The sequence below is a fragment of the Acinonyx jubatus genome, chromosome A3 (assembly GCF_027475565.1).
Source record: "Acinonyx jubatus isolate Ajub_Pintada_27869175 chromosome A3, VMU_Ajub_asm_v1.0, whole genome shotgun sequence".
NCBI lineage: Eukaryota > Metazoa > Chordata > Mammalia > Carnivora > Felidae > Acinonyx > Acinonyx jubatus.
The window spans coordinates 78,389,606-78,409,606 of record NC_069388.1 but is presented as its reverse complement, the minus strand read 5'-3'; the positions used below and the strand labels follow the sequence as shown (position 1 = coordinate 78,409,606).

Below are 20,001 nucleotides of genomic sequence, written 5' to 3'. Positions count from 1 at the left end.
GGTGCCCCGTGTTTTTTCTTTTAAATCTTTGTTGTATCAAATACTAAAGAAAAGTTCAAAATATCCTGAGAATTCAGATTATCAGAGCCAATTGACATAACTGGAGAGGAATTCATGACAGAGGTATTTAGTAGTATGGACTGTGAAGAAGAGAAAAAATTTTACCCCATGAAAATGGGGAGTGCATAAAGAACATTCCAAAGAGCAACAACATACACATATATGGAAAAGAGAGTTCTGCTTGGTTGGACTATACAATATATATAGGTGATTGGGCATAGAAGCCTTAAATTATTTTCTTAGAAGACAAGGCTGAGTGTATGAAGGGGAAGTATCACAGGATGACCAACCAAATTCATTTTGTGATCAATAGTATTTGATGTGACCAGTCATTTAGCTATGTACTCACTAGCTTTATCATCATAATTCGGTTCATGCTTCTCTACGTATCCACAAGACTATTAAATGACTTATTAAAATTCAGCTATACTTCCTTTGTTATTGACTTCCTCTAATCTACTTATGTTAATAACCCTGGCAATAAAAAGAAAGATGAACTTATTTGGCAGTTAATCGGAGCTGGTTCCTAGTGACTACCACTCATCATTTATTGCTACCTGCATCTTGAGCGATACTGCTAAGCTCTCTTTAATTAATTACACACAGAGCTATCAAGAAAGTTCAGAAAAATGAGAAACCTGAAACTTAGCTTCCAAGTTCAAGAGTCCCACTTTCTCTATTCTTAATTGAGAAATCATTTTTAAAAATCCACACAAGGATTTTGCTAAGAATGGTCTTATACAATAACCAAAAGGTGGAAAGAATTCAAATGTCCATCGCTACAAATAAATAAAATCTGGTATATACATACAATGGAAGAGCCTTAAAAAGGAATGAAATTCTGATACATGTTACAACAGAGATGAATCTTAAAATATTCTATTAAGCAAAATAAGCCAAAGGGCAAATATTCTATGATTCCACTTATATGATGTACATAGAACAGGGAAATTTATACACACAGAGAGTTAAAAGAGGTTACTAAAGGCCAGAGAGAGGTAGGAATGGGGAGTTACTGTTTAATGGATGTAGAATTCCTGTTTGAGGATGGTGAAAAAGTTCTGGAGAGAGAAGAATGGGGATGGTTACACAACATTGTGAAAGTGCTTAGTACCACTGAACTCTACACTTAAAAATGGTTAAGTGATCAATTTTATGTTATGTATATTTTATACAGTAAAAAAAACAAGAGCTAAGAATGAGTTTGGGCCAGAGGCCTTCTGCATTCATCTTGGCAGTAGAGCAGGGGCATACATGGAATGAAGCCCACAGCCAAGCAGCCAGTATACAAATACTAGAAAAACACAAGCAGTTTCCACATTGCTGAGCATGATACACTGTCACCCTGATCTTAGCACAAAGAACTTACATCTAAAATTATTTCCAAGTCCTATTAAGGCTTGGTGTCCTGGCTTCCTTTCAAGCACCCCATCTGTCCCCAAGAATAGAACCACAGAGTCTGAACAGCAACAATCTGAAAGAAGTCCAACACCAGGGGCCAGCTGTTGGCAGGCGACTAGTCAGAAGCTGAAAACTTGAGCAGTGGCAAAGCCCCATTCTCACAGGGTCAACGAGTTTACAAAGACAAACACTCAAACCTCTCTCTCCCTCTTTAAATCGTTTTAATGAAATATAATATACATACAGAAAAGGACACATCTTAAGAAACAATAGTTTCTTTCAAAGTCTGTTAGGAAAAGTTTAAGTTCAGGAAACCCAAATGCATCTCTTTATAAATTTGGAGTTTAAAAATAAAATTACTTCAGCACAAGCAGCATTTTCTCAGCAGCCAAATGTTAAATAATTTCTTTTATTTTTTCCCAAGTGGAAGAGCTAATTATAGCTATTAGAAAACTCAAGTTGTATATTGGATGGTCAACTTAGCAATAAAACTATTAAACTAGGATCATCAATTTAAACTAAAATACTTATGCAAAAAACCCAAAGAGTTATCTCTAATCCTCACTTTCTTTCCTTTTCTATATGCCTTCCAACTCATCTCAAAGCAATTCATCTGCATTCAAAACATTTCTTCTGTCTGCTCACTTCTTTCCACCTTGACTGCTAAAATTATCTCCATCTTCCCTGCTAATATCATCTGACCTGGACCACTACAATAGCTCCAAGTGTTCTCCTGGCTTCATTTTTTTTCCCCTTTGGCACAATACTAATTTTTATTAGTTATCCCTGGGCTTGATAAATTTTGAAACATGTTACAATAAAATTTAAAAAGGAAAAGAAGTGTCAAAATTGTGGAACAGAATTTGTCAGAAGACTATATAACTCCATTTAGAAATGCAGTATGAATTTTGGCTCTGTTCATTCTGGATACTTAGCCTTGCTAACAGAAAGAAGGATGGAGTTTTTTGTTTTGTATTTTATTTTTACTTTGAGATCTCATTTTACCTAAATACTATCACACAGAGATTGGAAGCAAAAAAAAAGAATTGCTTTTAACATGCAAAAAAACCAATTCCAATCTTAGTGAGATATATATTTGGCAGGGGGATCTTGGTATCATGGCTTCACTCTGGAATGTACTACAATCCATCCTTCACACATGAATCAAAGTGATCCTATAAGAACATAAATCATGTTGCATCATTCCTTTGTTTGAAACCTTCCAATGGTATCCTAATTAGGGTAAAAGTTGAAATTTCTTACCAAAGCCAACTGCTTGCACCTTAGCTGTTCCCTCTCTATTTTGTGCTCCTAGATCAGCCTGCCTCCTTAGAAAACCCTTTCCTCATTCAAGCTAAAACAGTAGCTCCTTACCTTGAAGTGGGATCTGGGCACCACTTTTTTTTTTTTTTTTGAGAGAGCATGAGAGGGGGAGAGGCAGAAAGAAAGGGAAACACAGAATTCCAAGCAGGCTCTGCACTATCAGCACAGAGCGCGATGCTAGGCTCAAACTCACGAACCTGTGAGATCATGACCTGAGCCAAAGTCAGACACTCAACAGACTGAGCTAACCAGGTGTCCCATGGACATCCCTAATTTTATAAAGCTCCCTGGGTGAGTCTGATATTCAGTGACATTGAGACCACAACACTAAATGAGTCTTGCTTTTGCTTGCAATAATTTTTCTGCCAATTTATTTCTTGCTACTTCTTTCTGCCTATGGGTTGAGAAACTGAAAAACCAACATGTAGGACGTGATAAACAAATAAACAAACAAACAAACAAAAACCCAGAAACGACCAGTATCAGAAACCTGTATTAAATCCTAACAAAGGTCACACCTATCTGTTAAATGCAAGGGCTATATTCATAAACTCTGAAGAATGCATTCTGCCTGTACCAACTTTTCTTAGTTCATGACTCTCAGCTCTGAATAGGAGATTTGAAGTTGTCCAAGAAATCAAATGCAAATGTTACCTCCTCAGAACTTTCTTCCTTAACTTTCTGGGTAAAGAGGGCCATTCCCTCTTCTGAGCTTAGGTAAGGTTCTTGAGTCTCTGATATAGTTTCTTACACCAAGTGCTACTATTTTTCTTTTTCTATCAGTTCCATTAAAGACTTCTCTGTGTTGTTCACTGATATATCCCCAACACCTACACAGTGTCTGACACAGGGTAGATGCTTAGTAAATAGTGGATTATGTGATACATTTATTCATTCAACAAATATTTACTGAACATCACGTGCCAGGCAGCATCCTAGAACATTAGGACACATCAGTGAAGAACACAGCAAAAATCCTTGCCCCCTTATATACTAATGAGGAGTACAGGCAACATTAGTAAGTAAAATAAAAATATATACTATGTTAGTTACTAATAAGTGGTAGGAAGAAAAAATAAAGAAGAAAAAACTAACCTATGATAACAAAAGGTAGATCAGTGCTTGCCCAGGAATTAGACGGAGAGAGGGAAAGACCATAAAGGGGTACAATGAAACTTTTGGGGACCGATAGACACATCGTGTCTCTTTTTTTACCCACTTATACACAGGGTTTTTTTTTAATATACTGCACAGTACTATAAATATATTTTCCTTACGATTTTTTTTTTTACTATATTTGTTTATTTTAATTTGCATCCAAGTTAGTTAGCATATAGTGCAACAATGATTTCAGGGGTAGATTCCTTAATGTCCCTTACCCATTTAGCCCATTCTCCCTCCCACAACTTCTCCAGTAACCCTCTCTTTGTTCTCCATATTTAAGAGTCTCTTGTGTTTTGTATCTCTTCCTGTTTTTATATTATTTTTGCTTGCCTTCCCTTGTGTTCATCTGTTGTTGCCTGAGTTGTTACTGTTAGCCATTATGACAGGTGTGAGATGGTATCTCACTGTGGTTTTGATTAGTATTTCCCTGATGATGAGTGATGTGGAGCATTTTTTCATGTGTCTGTTGGCCATCTGGGTGTCTTCTTTGGAGAAGTGTCTGTTCATGTCTTTTGCCCATTTCTTCACTGGATTATTTGTTTTTTGGGTGTTGAGTTTGATAAGTTCTTTATAGATTTGAGATACTAACCCTTTATTTGATATGTCGTTTGGAAATATCTTCTCCCATTCTGTCAGTTGCCTTTTAGTTTTGCTGATTGTTTCCTTCGCTGTGCAGAAGCTTTTTATTTTGATGAGGTCCCAATAGTTCATGTTTGCCTTTGTTTCCCTTGCCTCTGGAGACATGTTGAGTAAGAAGTTGCAGCGGTCGAGGTCAAAGAGGTTTTCACCTGCTTTTTCCTCGAGGACTTTGATGGCTTCCTATCTTACATTTAGGTCTTTCAGCCATTTTGAGTTTATTTTTGTGTATGGTGTAAGAAAGTGGTCCAGATTCATTTTTCTTCATGTCACTGTCCAGTTTTCCCAGCACCACTTGCTGAAGAGACTGTCTTTATTCCATTGGATATTCTTTCTTGCTTCATCAAAGATTAGTTGCCCATATGTTTGTGGACCCATTTCTGGGTTCTCTATTCTGTTCCATTGATCTGAATGTCTGGTTTTGTGCCAGTACCATACTGTCTTGATGATTACATCTTTGTAATACAGCTTGAAGTCCGGGATTGTGATGCATCCTGCTTTGGTTTTCTTTTTCAAGATTGCTTTGGCTATTTGGGGTCTTTTCTGGTTCCATACAAATTGTAGGATTGTTTATTCTAGCTCTGTAAAGAATGCTGGTGTTATTTTCATAGGCATTGCATTGAACATGTAGATTGTTTTGGGTAGTATTGACATTTTAACAATATTTATTCTTCCTATCCAGGAGCATGGAATATTTTTCCATTTTTTTGTGTCTTCTTCAATTTATTTCATAAGCTTTCTATTGTTTTCAGTGTATAAATTTTTCACCTCTTTAGATTTATTCCTAGGTATTTTATGGTTTTTGGTGCAATTGTAAATGGGATCAATTCCTTGATTTCTCTTTCTGTTGCTTCATTGTTGATGTATAGGAATGCAACCGATTTCTGTGCATTGATTTTATATCCTGCCACTTTGCTGAATTCATGGATCAGTTCTAGCAGTTTTTTGGTGGAATCTTTTGGGTTTTCCATATAGAGTATCATGTCATCTGCAAAGAGTGAAAGTTTGACCTCCTCCTGGCTGATTTGGATGCCTTTTATTTCTTTGTGTTGTCTGACTGCTGAGGCTAAGACTTCCAATACTATGTTGAGTAACAGTGGCAAGAGTGGACATCCCTGTCTCATTCCTGACCTTAGGGGGAAAGCTCTCAGTTTTTCCCCATTGAGAATGATATTAACGTTGGGTCTTTCATATATGGCTTTTATGATCTCGAGGTATGATCCTTCTATCCCTACTTTCTTGAGGGTTTTTATCAAGAAAGGATGTTGTATTTCGTCAAATGCTTTCTCTGCATCTATTGAGAGGATCATGTGGTTCTTGTCCTTTCTTTTATTGATGTGATGAATCACAATGATTGATTGGTGAATATTGAACCAGCCCTGCATCCAAGGTATGAATCCCATTTGGTCTTGGTGAATATTTTTTTTAATGTATTTTTGGATCCAGTGGGCTAATATCTTGTAGAGGATTTTTTGCATCCATGTTCATCAGGGAAATTGGTCTATAGTTCTCCTGTTTAGTGGGGTCTTTGGTTTTGGAACCAAGGTAATGCTGGCTTCATAGAAAGAGTTTGGAAGTTTTCCTTCCATTTCTATTTTTCGGAACAGGTTCAAGAGAAGAGGTGTTAACTCTTCCTTAAATGTTTGGTAGAATTCCCCTGGAAAGCCATCTGGCACTGGACTCTTGTTTTTTGGGAGACTGATTACTAATTCGATTCCTTTACTGGTTATGGGTCTGTTCAAATTTTCTATTTCTTCCTGTTTCAGTTTTGGTAGTTTATGTGTTTCTAGGAATTTGTCCATTTTTCCAGATTTCCCATTTTATTGGTGTATAATTGCTCATAATATTCTCTTACTATTGCTTTTATTTCTGCTGTGTTGGTTGTGATCTCTCCTCTTTCATTCTTCATTTTATTTATTTGGGTCCTTTCCTTTTTCTTTTTGATCAAACTGGCTAGTGGTTTATCAATTTTGTTAATCGTTTCAAAGAACCAGCTTCTGTTTTCACTGATCTGTTCTACCGTTTTTTTTGGTTTCGATGGTATTGATTTCTGCTCTAATCTTTATTATTTCCTATCTTCTGCTGGTTTTGGGTTTTATTTGCTGTCCTTTTTCCAGCTCTTTAAGGTGTAAGGTTAGGTTGTGTATCTGAGACCTTCCTTCCTTCTCTAGGAAGGCCTGGATTGCTATATACTTCCCTCTTATGACCACCTGTGCTGTGTCCCAGCGGGGACCCATTCTGTCTCTTGACTACAGTGGTAATTTGGTAAGTGTATACACCAGCCAAAATTAATCAAATCAGATACTTCAAATGGATACAGTTTATTGTATGGCTATTATAGCTCAATGAAGTTTTTAAAAATAAAGCAGGAAGTGGAGAACTAAACTTTTTTTTTAAGAGAAACATTTTTTTAAAATGTTTATTTTGAGAGAGAGTGTGTGTGCACGAGAACTGAGAAGGGACAGAGAGAGGGTGAGAGAGAATCTTAAGCAGGCTCCACACTGACAGCAGAGCCCAACACAGGGCATGATCTCATGAATCATGAGATCATGACCTGAAGCGAAATGAAGAGTCAGATGTGTAACTGACTGAGCCACCCAGGCGCCCCTGGAGGACTGAACTTTTAGAGAGGTGGTCAGTGAAAGCCATATTGAGAAGATGAATTTAAAATTAAAAAAAAAAAAAGATGTCAGGAAAGTGGAAAGGTCAATATTGCAGATATTTCAGATATTTGAGGGAAGATCAACCCAGAGAAAGGGAACAACAAATGTACAGGCCCTAAAGAAGGAGCATGCCTGTTATATTCCAGGAATCAGCAAGGAGACCAGAGGGTCTAGTTACAGAAAAGGAATAAGGGAGACAACTATTAATCTGATTGAGATAGGAAACCACTAGAGTGAGGTGAGAGCCATGAATACATGATTTGTCTTACACTTTAAGAGAGATACTCTGTTGACATACTACAGTGTGTTGAGAATAAGTTAAAGAGGAGATGCAAACAGACCAGTTGGGAGGATGTTGTTATAATCTAGAAGTGTTGGTGATCTGAACAGAGGAGTGGGGGGTAATGAGAAGTAGTAACATTTTAGCTATATTTTAAAATTAAATCCAGCAGGATTTGATGACAGACTAGATGTGGATGTGAGAAAAAGAGAGAATATAAACTGGAAGGCTGGAGGTGCTACTAACTGAGATGCAGAAAATGAAGGAGGAATAGGTTTGGGAGGCATATAAGGAACTTAGTTTTCAGCATATTCAATTAAAAAAATTTATTTTTAATGTTTATTTATTTTTTGAGAGACAGAGAGAGACACAGCATGAGCAGGGGAAGGGCAGAGAGAGAGGGAGTCACAGATTCTGACACAGGCTCTAAGCTCTGAGCTGTTAGCACAGAGCCCGACGTGGGACTCGATCTCACGAACCGCGAGATCATGACCTGAACCCAAGTTGGATGCTTAACCAACTGAGCCACACAGGTGCCCCTCAATTTTTTGATACCCTTTTCACATTTAGGTAGAATTCTCAAGTATGTCACAAAAATATACCTGGAATTTAGGCAAGGAATCCAGCTTGAACATATAATTTAGAAATTGTTAGCAGCAGATGATATTTAAATCCTCGAAAATGGTTAAGATCACCTAGGAAGTGTGTTGTAGATAGAAAAGAGGACCATGGTCTTGAGGCCAGGGACACTCCAACTTTTAGATGTTGGGGAAATGAGACAGAACCAGCAAAAGATACCTAAAAATGGGGAAGAAAAGAGCAGACTAGGAAGCGAGGAGGAAAATCAGGCAAATGTAGTATCCTGGAAGAACAAGTGTTTTAAAGGGAATTCAAGTATGTCAAATGTTCCTCCTGGGTCAAGTAACTGAAATCTCAAAAGGCTGTTACTTAAGATCAAAATAAATGCAAAGCATTACATAAATTTTTAAACACTTAACTAAGAAAAACCAAGTACTAGATTAAGAGTGGAGCAAACTAATATTTAACACATCAAAAATATGAAATACCACTTCTTATTACACAATAAGAAGTGCAATATATAAAACATACTCAAAATGTCTACTTTTCAACTGGTAAATTATCCACTACTGAATAATTCTGATTTTAATCTTTCATAACTAGATAACAACTTTAAAATTAAATTTTTCCCCATTAACTATTACATATTCACTGTTATGTAACTATCCATTCTAATTAGTAATGTTAAAAGTATTTTTTAGCATCTTTTTCTTTTTTTGGTAAACATTTCCTTCTGTACAAGGTATTTTTTGTAAATAGCTAATTCAGAGTTAGTCAGAATTTAAAAAAAAAATTTTAATGTTTATTTATTTATTTTTTGAGAGAGACAGAGACAGAATGCAAGTGGGTTAGGGGCAGAGAGAGAGGGAGAAACAGAATCCGAAGCAGGCTCCAGGCTCTCAGCTGTCAGCACAGAGCCCAACGCGAGGCTCGAACTCATGAGCTATGAGATCATGACCTGAACCAAAGTTGGACGCTCAACTGACTGAGCCACCCAGGCGCCCCAGTCAGAATTTAAATACTAAGTTTTGGACCTCCACGTTTGTTTTTCAACAAACATGAGCAGTGTGTTTCACAACAGCTTTCAAGGAAGACAAAATTTCTTACTCTTTTTCTTTTCTGTGTGGTTATAGACTTTAGACATTGTCTTCTGTAAATTATATATTGGAACTATAAATTTAGGACATCAACTTTAGAACACAAACTTTTTTTTATGTTTATTTTTGAGAGAGAGAGAGAGAAAAAGAGAGAGACAGAACATGAGCAGGGGAGGGGCAGAGAGAGACACAGAATCCAAAGCAGGCTCTGAGCTATTAGCACAGAACCTGACACGGGGCTTGAACCCACAAGTGGTGAGATCATGACCTGAGCTGAAGTTGGACACTTAACTGACTAGCCACCCAGGGACCTCTAGAACACAAACTATTAAGAAACACATCTTAGAGCTACAAAAAAGAGTTGGTCCATTCAGAACTAAAGTTTAAATAAACTCCATGTTCTAAACTGGATATAAAATATAAAACAAATAATTTATTTTGAAAAATGCATTCTAAACTGATTCAGTTCCCCCAAACTGTTAAATTTCTTTCATCAGTTCCTACGGTTTGTTTATTATGTTAGCTTCACTAATTTCTCTGGAAGCTTTCCTTTATTACATTGCTGAAAGTGAAAATCAAGCTTACAAAAATGATTAGAAATAGGCCAACCATTACAGCTTATATACCCAAATGACATATCTAAGCTCCCCTTGGTAGCTATTTAGAGTAAAGCAACACGATCTTCAAATGGTGACTGAGCACTGATAAAATACAGTGGCAATTTATTCATTCTGTATATCCTATCTTTGTATTTCTTAATTTCTTCCATACATTTACATACACACACATAAAATGTATGTATGTACATATGCGTCTATGCAAGAGAGAAAAGAGAGTGTCAGAGAGGGAATGTGAGTGAGTTTTAAACTTGGCTTCTTCTCCTCTGACACAAAGCAGGGAGTTCTGGTGGCATTGCTCAAGCTTGTGAAGCTATAGTGGTGCATAAAGAGCTCAGCAGAAATTGGTTATTACTGGCCCAAGCTTGAGGAGGACCATGGTAGCTGGGTTAGGCAGACAAAGCAGAGTTGTAGCAGCTGGTGGCAGCTGAAAAGAAGGCGCACAGGGTTCCCTGCACAGGTGCATCCCTTCATGGAGCTATGCTGGGATAAAAGTGTGCAGAAGCCAGGGAATCACCTAGACACTTGCACTGAAAACTGTCTCTCTACTGTGTGGACTGCTTCATTGACACTACTCTTGCTATCACCAGTCGGTTTGCCCAGACTGTACACAAAGGAGAGCAGTAGGCCACTCCCTGGAAGAATGACAGAAGAAGCAAAGGTCTTATTATTAAGCAGATCGAATAATAGGAAGGTCGTCCGCCAGTTGTCAGCCATTGTCAGGTCAACTTGAGGCTGTTACCAAACCCATTGGTATTAAAAAGTAACACATCAAATGTTCGAAAAGTGAAATTTATTTATTTGTAATTCAGAAATTCCATGTTGTATCACAACAATTATTCAAAAAATGTGAATTCTCCAAAAAAAACCCCTGAATAATAATCATAGGTTTTAGCAGGTTCTCACTCCTTATTAGCCAGAATTACACAAGATCATCAGTGCATTTAGTTTTAGAAGGAATTGTGGAAATTAAATATAAGTCAATACTTTCCTTTGAGATTGGATGTTTACCTATCCTTCAGCCAAATGTTGGCTTTTTAATCCAGAGTCTAAACTATTTTCATTCTGTAAATCAGAGTGAGTATATCATTGTATATTCCTCATATCCTACTTGCATATAAATGACGGGACTGAACATATAATGAGTTGGTCAGAAAAACAATCAGATCAGTCTAAAGGCAGTCTATCTTCTTCCCTAGGTCTGCTGAAAACCCACAAAACTAGAGGATGTTTGGTACACTAAAACCTAGTCTAGAAAAGGCAATAACATTAGCCATTAAAAAAAAAAAAGGGCAATAAAGAAACAGAACATTATATTTCAGGTCTCTACAGATAGGACACTTCAAAATGTATATGAAAGAACAATTTTTATTAAACATTTATTACTAAATGGTTGAGAACTGAGGTTGTGGCTGTTTCCTCACAAAATGTCTTATTGGTCTTGAAAACAAGAAGTCACAGAAGAGGCCTGCCTGGCTGGCACAGTGGGAAGAGCATGAGACACTCGATCTCAGGGTTGTGAGTTTGAGCCCCACACTGGGTGTAGAGACTACTAAGAAAAATAAATAAATTTTAAAAACAGAAGTCGCCAAAGAAAAACTGGTACATCTTCATAAAATACCAAAATTCAGTCATTAAAAAAATAACCAATAAATGAAACTCCACTAAATATATAAATTATCCCCCTAAAAGTTACTATTTAAAAAAAAAAAACAAACATTCTATGGTAATCTCTATTTAAGTTCCAGGAAAGAAAACAACATGGAGTTAACTAAGTACATGAAACAACAAAACTTTCCTAAAGACACATGCCAGATTCCAACAGTCCTCAAGCCTTGGGGACCCTAAGTGATTTATGACTAAATATGATAGGCTCTCAATCACACAAGTAAAGCATTTGATGTACTTTTCTTTGTACATGAAATGTTCACCTCAAAATCTTCTGTGTACTGCTATTACACTGAATTAATGTTTTATTCTTGCAAAATTTTTTATTTCTACTGAAGAAAAATATCCACTATAAGTAATTAGGTCACTAATGCATACTCATTTTCTCTAGCTCTACAGATTTCCATAAATGTATATGCTTTAGTGAGTGACTTCTCTATTATTGTGGCTTCCTTATATCCCAAAAGTATTTTATATTGTATTAATAAAAAAAAGTCAATGCATGTACATACTTGGCTGCGGATCGTCAAATGTACTCCTTGGACCAAAGAGAGAAGTAATGCAGACAAACTGAGCAGGAGAAAGCAATTGAAATAGAGAAAGGAAGACAAAAAACCCACCACTACCGCAACTAGTTCCTGAATAAAAAGTCCCCAGGCACTCCATAAATTATGGTAAGTAGAAGTATGTTGACATATATTGAATTCTTACTGTAAAAATTTGATACCAAGTTCTATTTACACTTTAAACCAGATTATTTGCCTACCTTTAACATGGTGGTTCTCAACTCCACATAAATACAGGAATCATAACCTTTTTTTTTCCAATATATGAAATTTATTGTCAAATTGGTTTCCATACAACACCCAGTGCTCATCCCAAAAGGTGCCCTCCTCAATACCCATCACCCACCCTCCTCTCCCTCCCACCCCCAATCAACCCTCAGTTTTGTTCTCAGTTTTTAAGAGTCTCTTATGCTTTGGCTCTCTCTCACTCTAACCTCTTTTTCTTTTTCCTTTCCCTCCCCCATGGGTTTCTGTTAAGTTTCTCAGGATCCACGTAAGAGTGAAAACATATGGTATCTGTCTTTCTCTGTATGGCTTATTTCACTTAGCATCACACTCTCCAGTTCCATCCACGTTGCTACAAAGGGCCATATTTCGTTCTTTCTCATTGCCATGTAGTACTCCATTGTGTATATAAACCACAATTTCTTTATCCATTCATCAGTTGATGGACATTTAGGCTCTTTCCATAATTTGGCTATTGTTGAGAGTGCTGCTATAAACATTGGGGTACAAGTGCCCCTATGCATCAGCACTTCTGTATCCCTTGGGTAAATTCCTAGCAGTGCTATTGCTGGGTCATAGGGTAGGTCTATTTTTAATTTTCTGGGGAACCTCCACACTGTTTTCCAGAGTGGCTGCACCAGTTTGCATTCCCACCAACAGTGCAAGAGGGTTCCCGTTTCTCCACATCCTCTCCAGCATCTATAGTCTCCTGATTTGTTCATTTTGGCCACTCTGACTGGCATGAGGTGATATCTGAGTGTGGTTTTGATTTGTATTTCCCTGATAAGGAGCGACGTTGAGCATCTTTTCATGTGCCTGTTGGCCATCCGGATGTCTTCTTTAGAGAAGTGTCTATTCATGTTTCCTGCCCATTTCTTCACTGGGTTATTTGTTTTTCAGGTGTGGAGTTTGGTAAGCTCTTAATAGATTTTGGATACTAGCCCTTTGTCCGATATGTCATTTGCAAATATCTTTTCCCATTCCGTTGGTTGCCTTTTAGTTTTGTTGGTTGTTTCCTTTGCTGTGCAGAAGGTTTTTATCTTCATAAGGTCCCAGTAATTCATTTTTGCTTTTAATTCCCTTGCCTTTGGGGATGTGTCAAGTAAGAGATTGCTACGGCTGAGGTCAGAGAGGTCTTTTCCTGCTTTCTCCTCTAGGGTTTTGATGGTTTCCTGTCTCACATTCAGGTCCTTTATCCATTTTGAGTTTATTTTTGTGAATGGTGTGACAAAGTGGTCTAGTTTCAACCTTCTGCATGTTGCTGTCCAGTTCTCCCAGCACCATTTGTTAAAGAGACTTTTTTCCATTGGATGTTCTTTCCTGCTTTGTCAAAGATAAGTTGGCCATACGTTTGTGGGTCTAGTTCTGGGGTTTCTATTCTATTCCATTGGTCTATGTGTCTGTTTTTGTGCCAAGGAAACATAAGCTTTAAAGAATACTGATGCCCAGGTTCCATCCCCCTAGATTCTTATTTAATTGGTCTGAGCAATGTCCTAAGCATGAAAAATTTTAAAGCCCCACAGGCAATTCTTATGTGCAACCATTATTGAGAACAACTGATTTTAAATGACATAAACTGAAGACAGTAATTTAGTTGTTTTGGGGTATATAAATACATATACATGCATGTACACATACACACAGAGTTCGAAAAAGTTGGTCACTCTTCTTGGAAGCAACCTCTTAGTATCCTAGGCTCATCACTTCTCTCACAAGCTCATTCAATGTCTACATATGAAAATAACTTTGACTTTGTTACCTATAGATGTTCTAAAAACTGGAAATATGATATAGTGGATTACTTCACAAATAATATTCACTTAGAAGCTGACAGAAGAACTAACCAAAGATCCAGGTCTCACAAAAACATTTCCTGTAAGATCGGGGCTGTATATTTTATTGCCGGAATTGGTTAAATTATTGTTTACTTCTTTTTTTACAACTTTTCTTGTTAAGAATATATTTGCATTCAAAGCATTTTGTGGGTTAAAGAGTAACTTTAATCATTTTCATGGTAACTTTTTTTTTTTTAAGACAGAGAGAGTGCGAGCAGTAGAGGGAGGGAGAGAGAGAATCTTAAGCAGGAGCCATATCCAGCACAGAGCCCAACATGGGGCTAAATGCCACGACCCTGAGATCATGACCTGAGCTGAAATCAAGAGTCAGATGCTTAACTGACTGAGCCACCCAGGAGCCCCAATGGTGACCATTTTTTAAATCAAAAACTTTGAAGTATAAGTAATGTCCAATATAGTGCACATTTAAAGTATACAATTTCATAAATTTTGAAATATGCATACACCCATGAAACTGTTGCCACAATTAACATAATAAATATTTTTATCACTTTTAAAAGTTTTCCCACACTCCTTTGTAATCTTATCTATCCCTCCCTCTACTCTTAACCTAGACATATACTTTTTGTCATGATTACTTTGCATTTTCTAGGATTTTATATGCGTGAAATCATACATTATGATAAAAAGTTTATATCTGGCTTATTTCACACAGCAAATGACTTTGAGATTCAGCCATTTTATTGTGTTTATCAGAAGTTCTTTCCTTTTTATTGCTGAGCAATATTCCTATCAATACTGTTGACTACCATATTGTACTACCAACTTGGTTTTTTGGCACAGAATATTGTGAGAAGCTAACAAAAGCTCCTAAATGTTGGTGTGAATGGTTTTTCAAAAAAATGAATTTAGTGATTTTCATTTTACTACGTTAGCTCTGTCTAAAACAAGTAATGTATTTATCTCAGATACCTTCTCTAGAAATTGGGGATATACTACCTCACCTGTGTAATTCACCTTAGTAAGGGCTTATGGACTCTCTGACTTCTAAGACCTGTTGATTATATTGTGGTAAGTAAACTTTCTAGAAACAGCAATGCCCACTTATTTACATATTGTCTGTGGCTGCTTTTGAGCTACAACAACAAAGTTGAGTACTTATGACAGAAACTATATGGTTGTCAAGTATAAAATATCTCGCCACTTAAAAAAAAAGAGTTTACCAACCTGTTCTAATTTATCACAAAATAACCCCGAAGCTAGCCAACAAATTATTTGTAGTGATTTACTGATTGACAAAACCATTCTACACACACACACACACACACACACACACAGAGTAGAATGTCACTTTGGATAACAAGATCAAAGAAAATATTTTAAATATGTTAAAGTAGATTTACAAATACCTATAGCAGTACCCAATAAATTCAGATGATATGTAAGTTACTAAAATCAAAAGGCACATAATAAACCTGAGTTCAAACAGTAAGACAGTATCAAATTAAAGAAGTACTATAATAGCTTTCTAGGAATGTCTTGAAATAGATATGCATGTTTTCAATTCCTGCTCAAATGATAAATATTTAAAGACAAAATGAAATAATCACTATTGCCAAATAAAAAATGAACAGCCTGGAAAAATGGTTGGTAAACTTAGATATCCAAGTGTACTTATCACACCTTTCTAATCTGTCAGATTTTTGGTCTAGAACAATAGAAGGAAGGCATATTAACACAATGGTTAAAAAAATGGACTTTAGGGTCAGACAAACCAAAGTCAATAAAAGCAACAGCACTATTTTACAATAACTAAAGAAATGATTCTCCAAACGTATTTTGTAAAAGAATTATTTTTTAAGAGGAATTACATTTTAAATTAAAATTAGTATCATTATAGAACTACAAACACTGAAAAATCCTAAGGGAATATATGAGGGGAACTGACAGCTAAAAAAATGCTCATCCCTAGAAGAAAAATAAATTTCTACTATAGAATGTAATAGAAGCACTTATTTGATTATTCATCTGAAAATAAATCTGGTTGGCTAATTCAGTGATCTGGGTTTTCTCTTCCTAATTATGAGTTGCTGCTTTTTTTTTTCTTCCCCCAAAGACATATACCAGGTCATTAAAAGTCTGATCTGGCATCATCTAAAGCACAAACTGAATGACTTCAAGAAAAACAATGTAGATGCTAAAATTACCTGCTATAATGACTATATGGAAACTGCAAGAAAAAGAGGAACTGTTTTGTAAATAATCAAGATCACATTAAAAATTATTTGTGGGCTCAAGGACAGAGATAGCACACTTAGGGTCTTTAGAAACAACACACTGCTGTAATTAAGATGCACTGCCTCCTATATCTGACTGCCCATAAAGATGACTGGGTGAGACAGTTTTGTTCTGTGTCGTTTAATCTCAATTCCCGGTCTTTATTTAGCATCTCTATCATTGCTTTGGAGATTCTGACCAAATGCCAAGAATTCTGAGCAAATGCCAAGAATTCTGAGATCTAACCAAAATGGAATGGTGGCCACTCTCTGTGCAATCACCTCATTGACTCATTTTGTTATTCTGAGATAGCTGCCAGGACCATGAGGCTGATTTCCAGATTCTATCCACAATGAGGAGTATCCAAATTTTCAGATGATTCCATATCTGAAAAGGGATTCTAGGAAACAGAGTCTTTTCCTATTATTTTTATCATCTAATATGTAATAGGAAATGTAGTTTATAAAAGGAAATTGATTGAAGTTGGGCTCACCTGTCCACTTTTTCCTATTTCCAGCTCCATTATGGCAACAGGGGTATGTATTTGAGCTGAATGCCTTGACTGCGATTTGCCATCAACTCTCCAACTCAGACCTCGAAGCCCACTGTCCCAACGGCTCTGGTTCATGAGGCTCTCTCGAATTTTTGTCTTATGGCTCTTCCAGAATTTGGAAATGACAGCAGCTTGGTCACATGTGATCCCACCTTGCTTTTTGGTTTGAGCAGTCAAGAATGCCTCCAACTGGTTGAAATCCATGTCTGCAGATGCAATTGACTATAAAGACAGAAAAAATTATATAATTTGAATTTGGTAAATAACTAGAAAAAGATAGCTTAACTACAGATCATATTTTGAATGACTCTAATCACTAAATCAGCTTTCAAAAAGCGTCATTAAATGACAGTAATGAGAATAAGCTCTTTAAAAGAACAAAAACATTCTTTTTACAAATATTGAGTATCAGAAAAGCTACTTCCTGGGGTGCCTAGATGGCTCAGTCGGGTAAGCATCTGACTCTTGATTTCAACCCAGGTCATGATCTCAGTGTCATGAGATTGAAGCCCACATCAGGCTCTGCACTGGGCATGGAGCCTGCTTGAATTCTCTCTTTCCCTCTACCCTGCTCGTGTTCTCTCTCTCTCTCTCAAAATAAATATTTAAAAAAAGAAAAGGAAACTATTTGTTAAAAATTCCATGTCACTCAAATTCTATATCAATAACTAGAATCTAATTCTTAAATACCAAGTTCCATGATGGGAAAATAATGAAATTAAATAATTAAATAATAAAACAAGAAAATGAATTAACTCATCCTCTGTTGAAATCTTATATAATTTCACAATGCCTTAAAGCCAGGCTTGGTTTGATATACTACGACTATACAATGCCTTGTCCATAGAAGAACTAAGTACATTTTGTTAAATGAATGCATTATGTTAGCTGTGTAGTCCATCTTCAGTCAAATAGCTCATTTACAATACTACTAGTCTAAAATTGTATACTACTCTACATTTCTCCATAAATTTTCAAAATTTAATTATCATTGCTGTTCTGTGAATAGTAAGCTGCTAAATAAATAAACTGAAGTGGAAAATCATCAAGGGTCTGTGGCAATGGAGCCCTGGAGAGGACAGTGACTTAATGATTTGGTCTCAAGATTTTCCTTGCCTCTTCTTTGGTATATCCTTATCCTCTCCTGGCCACTGGGGTTGGCATGAGCTCTAAACCAGACAAATCATAGTAGCCTCCTTTCTCTGGAAACAACAGCTACTTGAAATCAATTTCTCAATTTAGAACAGGAGTAGAAATGGTCTTTCCTCTTGGAATCCTGGAAGCAGAGGCTGGGTTGCAGACTGCTATCTTTGATCTGTTGGCAAAGGCCTGATTGCAATAAAAAAGAACAAAGCCAAGCAGAGATAAGAGTAGTTCTAATGGAATGATATTCCTGCTCTATAATCACCAAAGCCCTGGTTCCTGTAAACCTTTCTTTAATTTTGTATGTTATCTCAGCATCCTTTCTGCCTACAGGTACCAAAAAATTCAATTTAATATTCAAGACAGTTTGAGCTATATTCCTATCACTGGAAACCAACAGTCCTGACTATACTTGGGCAGTAGCAGTGAGAACAGAGGAGTGTAAAGGAAGACAGTGTACAGGTAGAATATAGGTAGAGGAAGTAGAATTGGGGCTGAAAGACAAACATACTGCCTTTCATTCTTCCATTAACATAAAAAAGAATTGTATGATAAATATAACAACTTTCTGATAAAGATATTTCACCATATAATTTAATAAACATATATTGAATACCTGCCTATTTACCTGGTATGAGGACCCAAATTCTCTAAGGCACTCAATAGAAATATCAATTTGTATAATGTACTATAATGAAGTCAAATTATTTCAGCTGGCACTTTGCTTCACAATATCACACCACAGCATCAGTGATTTATATCATTCTTTTCCTCAAATTATATCAAGATATCCATTCTGATATAACCTTACCTGTGATAGCATTTATTTTGGTTGGGTCCCAGTCGATTATATCTTGAACTGGGGTTAATTCATCCAAATTTAGAATAATCAGAAATTAAATAAGGAACTGGTTTTGGTTCAAGTTCAAAGTCATCAGTTCTCATTTATACCAAAAATATCTGAATAGCTACCATGGAACAGACACTGTTTAAAGCATGCCCCCTCCATCAACCAGTAGCCTTAGCTGGCAGCCTGGTACTACTCACTTATCCCTTATTCTTCTCTCTCCTCCACAACTTGAATTAGTGGTTCTCAACACTAGCTGCAAATTAGAATCATGAGGTACATTTTTAAAATATCAATTCCCAGACTCTATCCCAGAACTTCTGATTTCTAAAAATCCTAAATTGGGGCCCAGGCATTGGCATTGTTTAAAAGCATCCCAAATAATTCTAATGAGCAACAAAGGTTAAGAACTAAGCCTACATTTTGTTCATTAACTTCTACTGATTTTTATATCTGAAATAATTCTCCAATAATGTGCCTTCTCTGCTCTGTCCCTACTACCCAGCATAGAATACTCGAGAGGCCACCATCTTGTACCTAAACTAGGCTTGTACTTTGTACCTCCTCAAGTCTATCTTCTATTACCCACCAAAGTAATCTATCTAAAATGTCAATAGGATACTGTCACTTCCCTGCTTTAAGGTTTCCAAGAGCTGCTACAGTGGTTATCAGTCAATTATAAAACATTCCTATGTAAGTTATAAGTTACAAGTAATGTTATTAGTAGTAATAAAAGTACTGAAGTTTGTAAAGATTTATTTTTATAAGTATAAACTGGAGGGTTTTCAAGGTTAACCTTATATTAACAATTCTTGTCTTATTTTTTTCAAATTCTTATTTATTTATTTTGAGAGACAGAGAGAGAGAGAAAGTGTGTGGGAGGGACAGAGAGAGAGAGAGAGAGGGAGAGAGAGAATCCCAAGCAGGCTCTGCACTGTCAGCACAAAGCCCAGTGTGGGGCTTGATCTCAAAATCAAAATCAAGAGTCAGATGTTCAACTGACTGAGCCACCTAGGTGCCCCAATTCCTGCTTCATTTTAATTGTTTCCTTGAATGTAAGGAAAAAACCAGAAAATTACGAACATAAGAACTCTACATGGGAATAA

General features: G+C 36.5%; 1 protein-coding gene across 5 annotated transcripts in view; it reads right to left on the bottom strand.

The window, feature by feature from the left end:
- The window catches only part of COMMD1 (copper metabolism domain containing 1), a 186,532-nt gene that overhangs the window by 87,297 nt on the left and 79,234 nt on the right, over window positions 1-20,001 (bottom strand). For all 5 annotated transcript variants that reach the window (XM_053200653.1, XM_027072383.2, XM_027072384.2 and 2 more), the window contains exon 2: window positions 16,846-17,127. In XM_053200653.1, coding sequence (XP_053056628.1) covers window positions 16,846-17,127 — 282 coding nt within the window. The remainder of the gene's footprint in view (window positions 1-16,845; window positions 17,128-20,001) is intronic.